Below are 13,567 nucleotides of genomic sequence, written 5' to 3' on the forward strand. Positions count from 1 at the left end.
CTTATTACTGAGTAATCGATGACGTGTGTGTCGAACATGTGCTGTAGCGTGATCTTAAAAAAGTCTTAGGACAACCTAGAGCAATGGGCGCAAGAAAAACGTACGATCGCCGGACCGTGTTGCAATTAGTGCTGCCCTAGTTGCACGAAGTATTCTGTGCTGTTGTTTAGTTCCTTTTGTGGACATTGCTCGGGCTGCATGAGTGGTTGGGTAACTCATGTTACGTGCCAGCTTTGCATGTGATATCTTCCTGTCACGTAGCACTAGAATGGCATAACGTGACTTTGCACGTGCAGTGCTGCCAAGTGGCAAAGGCAGTACAGTGGGGTAAATGTTAAAATTCACGATCCCCGACCGTGCCAAGCATCTGGGGCTTGTTCCTTACTGCTCCCATTTACGGACAGCACAGTTCAACAAACAGCAGTGCATCATTAGAAAAAATAGCAGGAGTGTAAGAGGGAGAAGCTGGATTCGTCGATGGCTTTGTGCCAACGAAATGCAGACAGCAAACTCGAGATCACTTTTCTGGCTGCCCCTGCGTTGCGTCAGCACTGTAAAGGTATTGGCTAACTTGCGTAGAGTGCAAATTCAGAGCGAACTAGCAGCAGCATGTACTTTGTAAGCATGCCCACGATCACTTGCTTCATGCGCCGTATGACACAAATCCACTGTTCTCACTGGTCTCTAGAGCATGGTCGCGATGTAAAACTGAAATTCATTCCAGGTGGGAAGTTTCTGTAGTTGTTAGCACAGTCTACAACGCAGCAATTCATACACATCATTGTAAAGCTTTGCTAACAACCTGACACGGCTCCACTCATGGGCCGGCTGCTACACAGAGCACGCGAGATGCTTTCATTCACTCCTGCACCATGGCGCCACCTACTCATTGCACGTTTCCTATAGGGTGTAGCTGAAAGGGGCCCTGTTACACATATTGAACGTGGCCAGAACAAGGAGGTTAAAAACAAATTCTGGAGTGGAAGCTCTCACAATGCCTTATCGGCAAAGGTGAAGCCAGCATATGCCCCCCATTAATCTCAGAAACATGTTCTCCGGGATGCTCGCTTAGAGATCAAGTGCTTTTTTTTTCTGTTAATGCAACTACTAAGTTAATTATAAAATAAGAGATCATTGTTCCTGGTGAAAGTAACATATTGAGACGAAGTATTGATGGCATGATCTCCAATAAAATTTGTCAAGACTGTGACGCTTCTTAAGGAAACCAGTAACACAAAAACACGCACAATGAGCAGTATCGCTTTGAAAAAATGCGCCATATTAGACTGGTACAGTGCGAGAGAAAAATGCTCGCTCTTCTTCATTGGACACTAATGTTTTATCGTGCACCTGCTATGATTTCGGCTGCGGCCACCATCTTTTAAAGGGCACGACTTCACACTTGAGGGATGATTTCCATTCCAGAAACACTATCTACACCTCCTTGAGCCAGAAAACGTTGCTGATCTGTAGTCAAAGCTCCTGCGTACATGTGAGCCAAATATTATGTTACAGATCTTCCCGTTCACCCGAACCATCGCGGGGTCGCTGGCTGACACTTGCCTGCCCACAGGAAAGGTTAGTGATTAGGACCTCTGCGTACAGTAAAACCTCGTTATAACGAAGTTGAAGGGGGAGTCGTAATTACTTTGTTATAACCATTAGTTCGTTATAGCCAATATCCATTTCTACTGACAATTAGCATGCAAGAGAGGATGTACTGACCACCAAATCCCACAGCAGCCCGCCACGCAAACGAAAAACGGCCGTCGCACGGAGAAAAACTAGCAAAAGAAAAAAAAAGAAAGAACAGCAAAGAACTGCTACTTTATTCACGCCAAACTCGGCGCACCAGCTGGCGGCTCACTTAGCAGAAAAATAGTCCTTAATAGACTTCTGCCGTGTCTTCCTCAGACGGATGATGGCTTTTTCGGCCGCTGCCGTTATGTCGAGTCCGTCCTCGCCGTCATCGTGAGCGTCGAAGAAGCGGCGCAGCAGGTCTGCCGCATCCAGTGCTTGCGCGGACATCGGAACATCGGGTTCACCAACTCCGGGCTGTCGTCGACACATTCGTCACTGTCGTCATTCACTACCCCTGTCACCGCGCGCACAATTTCAGCCTCTGTCAGCTCTTCGGTTGTCACCGCGTCAGCATCGGCACCGACGTACGTGCAGAAGGTGTTGCAGACGGGCAAAACTCCGGCATCAAGGAGAGCGTCTCACAACGCCAGGTCTTGGTCACCCGCGGCACCCTCATTGGCGGCAGCACCGATATCTTCGCTGTCACCGCCACTGTTGACGCCAAATGAGGCATGCCGGAAGCAGTTGGCGATCGTGCTTGCTGTTACAGACATCCAAGCAGCCTGTAGCATCTCGATCGCCATGTAAAGGTCGATTGTAGTCTCGCGCTTCATGCTCATATTGAGTAGAATTCGGTCGATTACACGCTTGCGGTACCGTGCTCAACGCTACGCCGAAATCTTCGGCAACTTTTTTCTTCTTGACGCCGGACTCAACGCCTTTCAACATAGCCGTCTTCTGCTCGATTGTAATCGTTTTGCGCTTTCGTTTGCCGTTGCCGTTGTCCATCTCCTGTCTAGTGGCGGGAACCGAGAGAGACGCTGTTCTGATGCACACGCAGCGAACGACAAGCAAAAAGGCCCACGCCCGCGCCGCGCGGTCGCCGTCCACGCGTGCAACAGGAGAGCGGGCGGGTCCATGAGTTCCGCGGGAGAGGGGAGGCCGGGTGACGTGCACGGGTGGGTCCACGAGTTTCAATGGAAGGGGAGGCAGGCAGACGCGCACCCTCGCGCGTGTTGGCAGGCGGCTCCTCGGGAGCACGAGGCGTGAGTTTTGAATTACCGCATCCGTGATGGGACGTAAACAGTCGCGCGCTATAAGACATTGACTTGCCGGCTACCAAAATGGTCAGTAAATGCTCGGTGGGGAAAAAAAAGGTTCGTTATATCCAATGCGAGGAAATTTTTGCTTCGTTAAAACGAGGCTTTAAATACATGGGCATCTATGGGAATTTCAAGGAGAATTACGATTGCTTCGTTATATCCATTAGTTGGTTATATCCTGCTTCGTTATAACGAGCTTCTACTGTATATGTTCTGGGAACGGGATGATGGACAAGACCAGACTGACCTTTGCTGAACCGGAGAGGAGGTTCTTGATAGAAAATGGAAAATAGAAAGGTGGGGGGGCGACACAGTAACTGTCTCTCAGTCGAGGACACCACAACCGCGTCACTTTAGGGGAAGGGGGGTAAAAGGGAAGGAGGAGTAGATGGTGGTAGGAAAGGGAAGGTCACAACAGGTAAAGGGCTGGGGGCAGAGGAAGCGGGGAGATCCGTCGTTGTCGTTGCTGGTCAGGCGCTAAGCACGGACTAGAGCCGGTCTGCGAGTTGCGCGGCATGAATGTACTCGAGCACCGCGCGTAGGGCACCGCGAACACGGTCCATGGCTCCGGCCGGGTGCAGCACATCGTTCATGGTCGCGCAGGGTAACCCTTGCCTCCTGAAGGCGCGCGCGAGGTGCTCACGTTGCGGAGCCAGAGCGGTACAGGAGATGAGGAGATGCTGGAGTGTTTCTTCCTCACCGCAGTCGCCACATAGGGGTGAGGGAGCACCGCGAAGGCGGTGCCGGCGCTCGGCGGGCCAGACAGAGCCGGTCCGCAGTGCGAGCAGAAGGGAGCGCTCCTTTCGGTTTAGCATTCCCTCCGGTAGATAACGCGGGGGGCAGCCGGAGGCTACGCGCGCATCAGGGTGGTTGCGAGCGAGCTCTCGCCGGATGTTCTGGCGTGCTGAATCTGCGGAGTCCGCGTACGTTGTCAGCGGAACCGCGGGGTCATGTGCAGTCCTCGCCAGGTCGTCAGCAGCTTCGTTCCCCGCGATTCCAACGTGTGACGGTATCCATTGAAGAGCCACGTCGCAACCGTGTTCTCGCACTGCGCGCAGTTGAAGAGCTACACGCTGGGCGAGTGGGGGGGCGCGCTCCTCTTTGGCGAGCTGGCGGAGTGCCGACCGCGAGTCCGTGTAGATCGCGGCGCGATCGATGTGCGCCGATTCACGGATGAAGTCAGCAGCGAGGTGAATTCCTACCAGCTCCGCCGTGGTGGAGGACGCAAGGTAGGCGAGCCGGCATTGGCGCTTCAATGCCAGCTGCGGTGCCGTGCAGGCAGCGGCCGCAGTGAAAAACTGCACTCTTCCTTCCAGGTCAAGTTCCATTCTTGCAGCGGCTTCTTGTGTGAACCGGACAGCACTGCTAACAAGAACAAGAAAGGGAGGGAGTGGCCGGCGCAGGGGGACTTGGCAGCTGAGCGTAGACGAGAGACATTCGAAAAACGAAAGACGAAAGATCCTCAGCTTCCTAACCCCAGTTGTAAATATGTAGAATAAACTTCTTGTATCATTAAAGAAACCCCAGCGTCATCGAGTTGTTGACAACTAACCTTTTTATAACATACTATTGCACTGCATGCAGCAGGAAATTAACTTTGTGCCAAAAACAGATAAAAATCACTTGCTCTCTCCTAAGAAATGTCACCACCAACTACGAAGCAAGCAAGCATGAGTGGCTTGATGCATATTGGTGAATTTCTCGATCGCAAGAACATTACCAGAAACAGTAATGTGCGGTAGGAGACTCGCGAGGCAACAGAGTATTATAACAGTGAGATCAATCTATGATTACTCAGGAGGGTGTCGCAGGCACTAAAGAAGCCCCATATTCACTATTTTTCGAAGCAAATAGACACTCACCTGCACTGCTGTTTTCGGGCAGTAGCTGCAAGGCCAGCATGCCGTACCGGAGCATGCTCAGTGTGCTCACATCCGAGGACACCATGTTGACAAGGGGTGTGGTGCATGCCTGCTCGTCGCATTCTTCAAACAGGCCACCCGTCAGCTTCTCGGACTGAAGCTGTTTCACCAATGACAGGGTGCAAACAGTGAGGATAAGCACCCTGCCTTCACACGCCAGCAACAGATGAAATGTACAGTAACTACGGATTGAAACGCAACATCGTTTTTTTAGTATAACAACTGCTATAAGCAATTGCTCATGATAACCGTGTCATGTCGCTGTAAATCTGTTTCTCCAATGTAAGTGCTCGAGTAAAAATTAAGCTGATACAGCACGAACTGTAGACACTGGAAACAAAATTATGTGCATTACTTAGCCCTAAATTTTTGCATTTCAATTCGTGAGTGCTGTACACTACAGTCCACTTTCAAAGAAAACACTGAGTTATTACTTTGCTGCCGATTACAGCCACATAATGATACAAATGCCCCCGACTGTCTCAATCAAGCGTATATTTCAGCCCAATGTGGCATATCAGCCCCTTTCTTTCTTTCTTTTTTTTCTTTTTATAGAAATGTTCAGTCACATTAGCTTTATCACCAGCTAGACAGACTGAGCAAAACGTGTCGTTAAGACAAACCTTTTTAAGCCACATTTTCTGGTAAGAGAGACAGCGTGTGGTATAAAACTGAAATAAAACTGCACGAGGGACAGTACACAAGTAGAAGAAGTAGACAGGACGGGCGCAGACTAACAACTGGATTTACCGAAAACATTTAAGATGGTGTGTGATAGTGTCGCGAGTGCTTGTGTGCTGTCATAAGTGGAAGTCTGATGTTTTCAATAAATACAACTGTCAGTTTGCACCCGTCCTGTCTACTTCTTCTACTTGTGGACCATCCCCTGTGCAGTTTTATTTCAGTTTAAATGTCGCGACAACTAGCCCCCCCAAAGCACATTACTTCTGTTGAATGGAATATGTTTCAAGCACTTATCAGTCACGATACGATAACTGCGGCCACAGAACAAACTGTAAGCAAAACGGGGGCTTATCTAGCGGATTCCGCTCATAGATAATAACCAGATGCCACAGTAAGCATTTTTTATTCGCTTGGTCTCTCCGGCCACTTATGCCAGTACTGTGAAATTCAAATTGACGACATCGTATTCTACAGAAACTTTTCTAATGTTTCAAATGCCACTCTATACCCCCCCCCCCCATTACTGCTCCAGGAAATGCCCACATCTCCTCCCAAACACAGACACTTTAATTCATGAAAGTGAGGACACTAACTCTTAGCTGGTCGTGGAGTTCAGCGACGCCCGCCGTCGCCTCAGCCAGGACGATGCAGATCTCGCTCAGTCCGGCTGACACCTTGCTCAAGAACAGGGCGCAGTTGTCGGGCGTCAACGGCCATCCCTGAATGAGCACCTACCCAAGAAGAAATTGAAAACAGACCAAGCCACCACACTTTTGTTTGTGAGCAACACAACGGACACATGTCCCTCAGCCTCACAGCAAAACAATGCAACAACGACTGCAGAAAACATCCACAAGCTACATAAGCAGCCACAGGGTAAAAAAAAGTGCAAAGTGCTGACTGTTGCAGGCAGCTGAACTGCAAGCAACGATTACTTTCAATCATTCCTGAACACTTTTAGTGCATCGATGGAGCAATGAATAATGTCAACAGGCATGCTAGACTAAAAAGTTTTCTATCTGACAAATCTGCATGGATTTCTCAGAAACTAAAACTCCTACTCAAGCATGCTTGCCATTTAGCTGAGGAGCACAGTAGCACGGACTTTGCACATCATACCAGGTTTTGCAACCGCAATGCACAATCTGCATCAATCAATGAGAGGCTATTAGTATTGTTCCTCGACAAATGGTAGTGCAGAAATTTAAAATCGCAACCATTTCTTGCAGTTTTCCCACAACACTTTTTCACAAACTGAGCCACACGTGAAAATGTGTTAATATACAATGTGTACTATGTAATCCAGATAGCGCAAGCATATTGGCGACAAATTGAAATGCGTCATCAAGGCTTTATCTAGAATCATTCATCATTGAAACTACATACTGATAACAACATCTTTAATAGAATGGATGGCAATATTCATACCATCTATACAAGTTCATTTCATCACGTACTCAAATCCATTTAAACTGCTTTAGCAATGGCCTTTTTTCCTCTTATTTCACGAACAAGGTTCCCCTAGAGGTGTCCGAATGTCATTTTCATCGTTTTTTGGTCAGTGACAATATTTTAGAATAGCTGTACTATGATATGATGTGCAATGCACAATCTTAACTCGTATGGACCAGTTTTTTTTGGATCCTTTGAATGGAACACTCTGACTAGTTTGGGCTGTTCCTGGGCATCACAAACAACAAAAAAGTTACTAGGCGTGATAAATAGGTGGGACACACTGATTTTTCTCTTATGGCAACTGCAATTTTCCAAGTTGAATGTAAATTAGCCGGCCTAACTTCGCATTCTTCAAAAGGTGTTCAGCTCACCTGCTGCACCGATGGGGTGTAGTGAGGGATGTACGCAATGACAGTGACGTAGATATCAGGCTGGAACACCACGCAGCTCCCCGGAACATTGAACTGCACACAGGCGGCAGCACGAGTTTGTCACGGAACAAAGAAAGAGAAAAAAAAAAAACTTATGTCAAGTGAAGTGCGGTGTACTGCAAGGCACAAACATAGCACTTAAGCATGAGAATGAAATGCCAGCTGTTTAGTTTCTTCGTTGTCGGCAAATATGGTGCTAACTATACTTGTTTTTTCTTTTGTTTTTGTTTTTCTCAACCAATAACATCACAGGCGATATGTGGTGCGATCTTGTACGCGTTACAAAATAACCACGGAGGCGTGGCATTACATCCAGCCGCACGTGACCGCACATGCCGCACGCGAATGGCCCATTTGAACCGCGACAGACGTCACGGCTCTGCATTGACCAATCGCGTGCGGTCACGTGCGGCTGGTTGTCATGCCACGCCTCCGTGTTTATTTTGTAACGCGTACAAGATCGCACCACTGAAGTACAGCAACAGCGTACGAAAAAGGCCACCACTGTCCATGAACTGCAGCGAGTGTTAAAACATGTGCTAAGGCTAGTGCATGACCCTGCATCAGGAGGAGCACCACAGCCTAATGATGTAACCCCACCCCCATCTCACGAACAAAAAAAAAAAGGCTGACGTATAAATTACACGATTTCAACTAACATACTTAATGGTACTTGCAGTGCTCTACACGCAGGAATTACAGCCGGGTGCGTTTCCAAACTGATATGTTATGCAGTTGGACACACATTTCATGAAAAACACAAAACATGCATGTTGTGAAATTGCAGTACGATAGGAGCATTTTATTTTGAACAATTTCCGGGCTTTTTATCATCATTACAAGACGTACAAGCTTCAAGTACATAAACCAAACAAAAGTTTCAAGTTTGAACAATTTTGCCGCAGATAAAAGCAAGTGGACAGTTTTGCGACCAAGTCAGCTGACATCGTATTACTGGTCCCCTAATTTATGATCCAGCAAGGAAAAAGTACCGCATACTTTGTTTCAAATTGACTTGTTAATGGTGTCCTGATTAGTTCAAAGCTAATACTTGAAAAAATCCACAAAGTTCAAACTGCAGCCTTAAATTAAATACAAGGATTGCATAGAAATGCAGTTGCAGTTTACATGTGATTATGTGCTTCTGTTTACTACAGCTATTTCGTAGGAACAAGACTCAGGTGTACTCACAGGTTTCACAAGCTTCTCAACACATTTCGAAAGCGTTGAGAACACCTCATCAAACAGGAACGTCTCACTCCGGATGTCCTGCAAATAATTAATAAGATGTTCCGCATGCCACCCAGTATGATGCGAAGATGACACACAAAGCGTGCACTCTACGTCAGTCGCCCAGCTAATGAATCAATGCGTGACAGGAAAGACCAGAAACAAACAATCCGCGCGCAAACCACGAGAGTCAATGGAAATTCTCCCAAAATGATACTGGCCAAGATAACCGCAGCACCTACAACAAACACTAATAAAGAAAGAGAGAGACTCGGCCAGTGCCGATAAACAGGTCTGACTTCTATCTCCGATCTTTAAAGAACGATGCAGACTGCAATGACACAAACAGCCAGGTTTCATCAATGCAACTTTAGCAAAATGTGGATAACCATGTTAAGGATGACTTCTATAACATCAATGTCTCTGACGACACAGACTTCGAATGGCTGGGTGTAACATACCATGCTTTGTACTAACTGGCACTTTACTTTGTGTAAATAAACGTGTGATCTTGTGCTGCAAATCATGATACCTCATCTTGCAAATAGCTCTTGATATGTGGATTTTGTTTTTGCTGTGAATTGCTGTGGACATGCTTCCGTTACTACCATCGAACGGTACTGGAGGAAGGGACTTATAACGAGCATTTGCATGCCCTTAGTTAACAATAAAACGAATAGGAACGTGGCCAAACAAAAATCCAACCACACAGGAAAGTGGGTTATGAGGGATGCCATGGTGAAAAGCACTGAATTGATTTGGGTGCTCTGAAGTGCACCCAAATCACAGAAGAAGAGAGCCTTCGCACAGAGTCAACACTGTACTTCACACATTTCAGCTGGGAGTCAAACGCAAGACCTTGCTGCTCTGCGGCAGAATGACAGCTTATGAATCACCACATTGGGTGCAAGCTTTATATGAATAATATGATGTTTTTAGAAATATTTTTATACTATTCTTTACATATCTGCTATAATTATATTGGTGCTTCGAACCGTTCAGCAACGAGTTATATATGAAATGGTTTCATTTAATAATAAAGGCTTCTTCACTTTACTGTCTGAAGGACAGCGGTACTATACTATGATGTGCTCTTGGCACCTCTGTGCACAATTCTGCTTCGACCTTTAGACATTTCTGACCCCCCATCTCCACTGTACTTATTTTACTTTTCTTTAAATTAAACACACTCTTAACTATTTTATGCCCAAGCCCTGTCGCCATCATTAGCACTCCAATGAAATACACGCAGCAAAAGCGAGAAAGATAGCCAACACTAACCACATTTGCGATGGAGACACTGAGGTCGAGGCAGAAGACAAAGCGGTACTTCTTGGCAAGAAAAGTGACCTTGGTAGCCGGTGTCACCAAATATGCAAACTCGTGTGACCTGTCGGGCCGCCATCCAGTTGGCTTGTCCCTCGGAAGGGCCGACAGAACCTCGACCTCCTCTACAAGATCACTCTGAAAAGAATGCAATTACAAGAGGCTGACAAACGCGTATCACACACTTGCATCACATAACAGTTGTACCCTCTCGTCACAATGCAGGGGAGAGAGGGTACGTCACAATGCAGGGGAGAGTCACGATACGTCATAGGGTGACGTCATCATGTGATGATGACTTTTTTTTTGCTTAACTGGTGGTGACGCCGATGGTCCCTTTTTGCGTTTGATGAGGCATCTCAGGCTTTTGCCTTAAAACGAGGATGGTAGTGTGTATGAAAGGGTTCAGTCCTGTGTTTCATGTGCCAAAACCTCGATATGAGGTGCATCGTAGTGCACGACTCTGGGTCAATTTTCACCAAGTAGGGTCTTTTGACATTCACTTAAACGTAGTTACATGGGTGTTCATACATTTCACCCCCACCAAGATGTGGCCGCTGTTGCGGGGTATCGAATCTGCGTCCTTGAGATTAGGAGTGCAACACTGCAACTACAAGGTTACCAATGTGAGTACATAAGAAAAAGCAGCACAGACTGCGTCCCTGATATTTCAGTTATTGTACGAATGCCCCTTTTTTGTTATGTTTTTCCTTTGACAAGCCAAACCTGTGCCCCTTAACACATGTTTTCTACTGGTCATAAGGGACTGTGCAAGGTCTACCATTAGTGCAGTGCCTGTGTTGCCTCGCCTTTAGTTCTTTGCCTTGTTTTACTTTCGCTACAATGGCTTCCATGAAGTTAAGTAATGCGTTGAACAGGTGACTAAAGTAACGGAACATGTGCAAAAAGAAGGCACTTGGGGACAGCTCAGGCTTTGGTGAATCAACAACATGAGCATTTGAAAGAACAGAACGACTTTGGCCTACACCAACATTGGACACAGACGACAGGAAATCTGCAACGGATTTAAACGACACAAATCAGCGCGACGCTGGGTCACAGCAGTGCTGGTGGGCACCTAGCTTATCCGGGCTTGGCTTTTTTCCCCTCTCATCTTTCTCTCTCCCACCCCTTGCTATAGTGTACTATGCATAGCTACACTTGCCCTCGCCAAGAATTTCTCTCTTTCTCTATCTCTGTACTCGTTCTCTCACTCATCAGAGTTATTGCACCCCACACCGGAGAAATGGGCGCGTGTGCTCCGGGTGCGAAGCCGGGTGAGATGACACTGATGAGATGTTGAGATGAGATGATGACACTGGTGAGATGACACTGAAGAAGAGAGCGCGTGCCCCGTTCATGACGATGATAATTTTCTATCTGCGACACCCGGCCAACCTCGAGCATAACAGCCCTGCTGTAAAAAAGAAAATATTCTTGCAGGAAAGCCAACTTACAGATTTTTGCGAAGTGTCAATTGCAAGCACAGTGAATGGACCGACACTTGGTAAAGGTTTTAAATGCTACCCACTGCGTTGGCTTAGCAGCTATAATGCAGCACTCTCAACATGGGGGGCACGGGCTCAATTCTCGGCCAAGGTGTCCACATTTAGATGGGTGTGAAATGCAAAAACACCCCTGTACTTAGATTCAGGCACATGTCAAAGAATCCCAATTGGTTGAAATACATCCGCAGTCTCCCACTATTGCGAACCTCATTGTTGTATTGTGGCTTTGGCACATAAGACCCAATAATTTAGATTTCAAATAAGATGGGCACGTGCTACGTTGCAGTTTAAAGGATGCAGAAAAGGCTTTAGCTATTGCCTCATTGCAAACAGCTGGACCTCTGAATGAGAATTCACTTGCTGGTAGAAGTTTAATTCTTTCGTATCTGCAACGACCCAAAATAGTGTGACACACTTGCAAACAATGCTGCAAGCGTTATCATCATTTTTCACGATAATTTCGCACAAGTGCACTTGATAGCCACCTAACAAAAAAAAAATAAGCATCGTAATGCGAAGGCATAAATTTTTTATGCAGGATGCTGCTCTCCGAAAAAAGTTCACAATATTTCAAGCAATTGCAGAGCACATAATGGTGCAAGCTGAAAGAGCGTTTTGCACGATGATTTTGCACAAGAGAATCTGATGACCACCAAAAACACTAAAGTAATTTTCATAAATTTTGCATAGGCCGTTGTACCCGACAAGTTTACAACGTTCAGAGCACCTGAGGAGTAGATTTCTTTAGCAACAAAAACCTGCGCAAATGCAAGTCTTGCACTGCTAGGATCCACAAATGAAACTAACACTACCCGACAAAAGACCCACAAGCTCTTAGTTGTGTTCTTTACCCAGTTTTCTCAGTGCGAAATGAACGAGGACGAAAACATCGAGACACAACAAGACACAGACGGGTAAAGATCATGGGTAAACTGGGTAACAAAACTGGGTAAAGATCATGAACTAACTCGCTCGCATCAGAGTTCTGTTAAGTCTTGTGTGTGTGAGTGTTCATCACTGTATTTTAACGTACTGTATTCTTCATGTTGCGCATGTGCTACATGAATGACGCTGTGTGTACACCTCGTTTTGTAGTCAACACTCTCGCATGTTGTGATGTTCGCGTACTGTACTATACCGTAAAAGTGCTGCTTTTTCACCCGCCCGGTTAACGGAAGATAGGCAAACAGTTCCAGTAAACAGAAGGGTAGAGAGAAATGTACCTCGCTGGGACGCTTAAGTTGGATGATTTTGCCGATCTGGTTGACGAACCAATGCGCCCTGATGTACCTGGACACGCGGTACTGCTTCTTCATCTGCACGTACACGCAGTCCGCCTCCAGCGTCGGTGGAGAAGACCCCTGCGTTTTGGACACGACCACCATCGCGGCGTTGGTCAGGAAGTCTCCAATGCGCAAAACAAGGTTCACATCTTCGCGAAAGGCTAGAACCCGGGAGGCGCGGACATAAGAAACAGCTTTCGAAAGGGCATTGTTGTAGCGTGGCTCTTGGACATCCGGGCGCCACGACAGAGCGAGGCAAAAACAATCGCGCAGCTTGCGGGGTCCGGGCGAATGTTGATAAGCGCCCCACAGAGACAAACACTACAGAGGAGACAGCGGCTGGCAGCAGCATAGAGAACGGAGAGGAGGGGAGGGGAGAGAGAAAACGAAAAGATTAGAGCGCGATTACTCTCCGATATCTCACGGGAGGAGATCAGCGGACACCCGCACATTGTGAAGACAGCCGCATACGCCGCGGTTTTGGCGTTACGACAGAGAGACAAAAAATTGGTTCACTTTGCAAGCATAATCGCGAAATAAAAAGCAGTCGCACTGACTTCTTCCACGTCCTCCGCTGCCATGGTCTTTCATTTGAGTCCCGACGCAGCGGGGTAACAGCGTGTTTGCGCGTTCACATTAAGAGAATCGCCGGAGAAAAAAGAAAGATCGCACGAAAGCAAGCCGAAATACGAGCAGCCGCCGATATGTTGCTCTCAGCAGGCCCCACGTGATAGCGAGCACTGGAGCAACGCTGCACTGTTTTTGCTCCAAAAGCTCGAAGCAAATTGTAAGTATGCGCCCTCTTCCGTTCGTTTTTATTCATCC

The 13,567-nt window shown here is 47.1% G+C and overlaps 1 protein-coding gene across 1 annotated transcript in view; it reads right to left on the reverse strand.

Moving 5' to 3' along the window:
• Positions 1-13,552, reverse strand: part of LOC119405231 (KICSTOR complex protein SZT2) — a 62,795-nt gene extending 49,243 nt beyond the window's left edge. The window contains exons 1-7 of the mRNA XM_049419448.1: positions 13,300-13,552; positions 12,683-12,820; positions 9,907-10,089; positions 8,587-8,664; positions 7,336-7,428; positions 6,103-6,240; positions 4,766-4,925 (exon numbers count right to left, since the gene is read on the reverse strand). Of these exons, the coding sequence (XP_049275405.1) occupies positions 4,766-4,925; positions 6,103-6,240; positions 7,336-7,428; positions 8,587-8,664; positions 9,907-10,089; positions 12,683-12,820; positions 13,300-13,323 (814 nt within the window). The 5' untranslated portion in view covers positions 13,324-13,552. The remainder of the gene's footprint in view (positions 1-4,765; positions 4,926-6,102; positions 6,241-7,335; positions 7,429-8,586; positions 8,665-9,906; positions 10,090-12,682; positions 12,821-13,299) is intronic.
• Positions 13,553-13,567: the final 15 nt, after the last annotated feature.

The sequence above is a fragment of the Rhipicephalus sanguineus genome, chromosome 9 (assembly GCF_013339695.2).
Source record: "Rhipicephalus sanguineus isolate Rsan-2018 chromosome 9, BIME_Rsan_1.4, whole genome shotgun sequence".
NCBI lineage: Eukaryota > Metazoa > Arthropoda > Arachnida > Ixodida > Ixodidae > Rhipicephalus > Rhipicephalus sanguineus.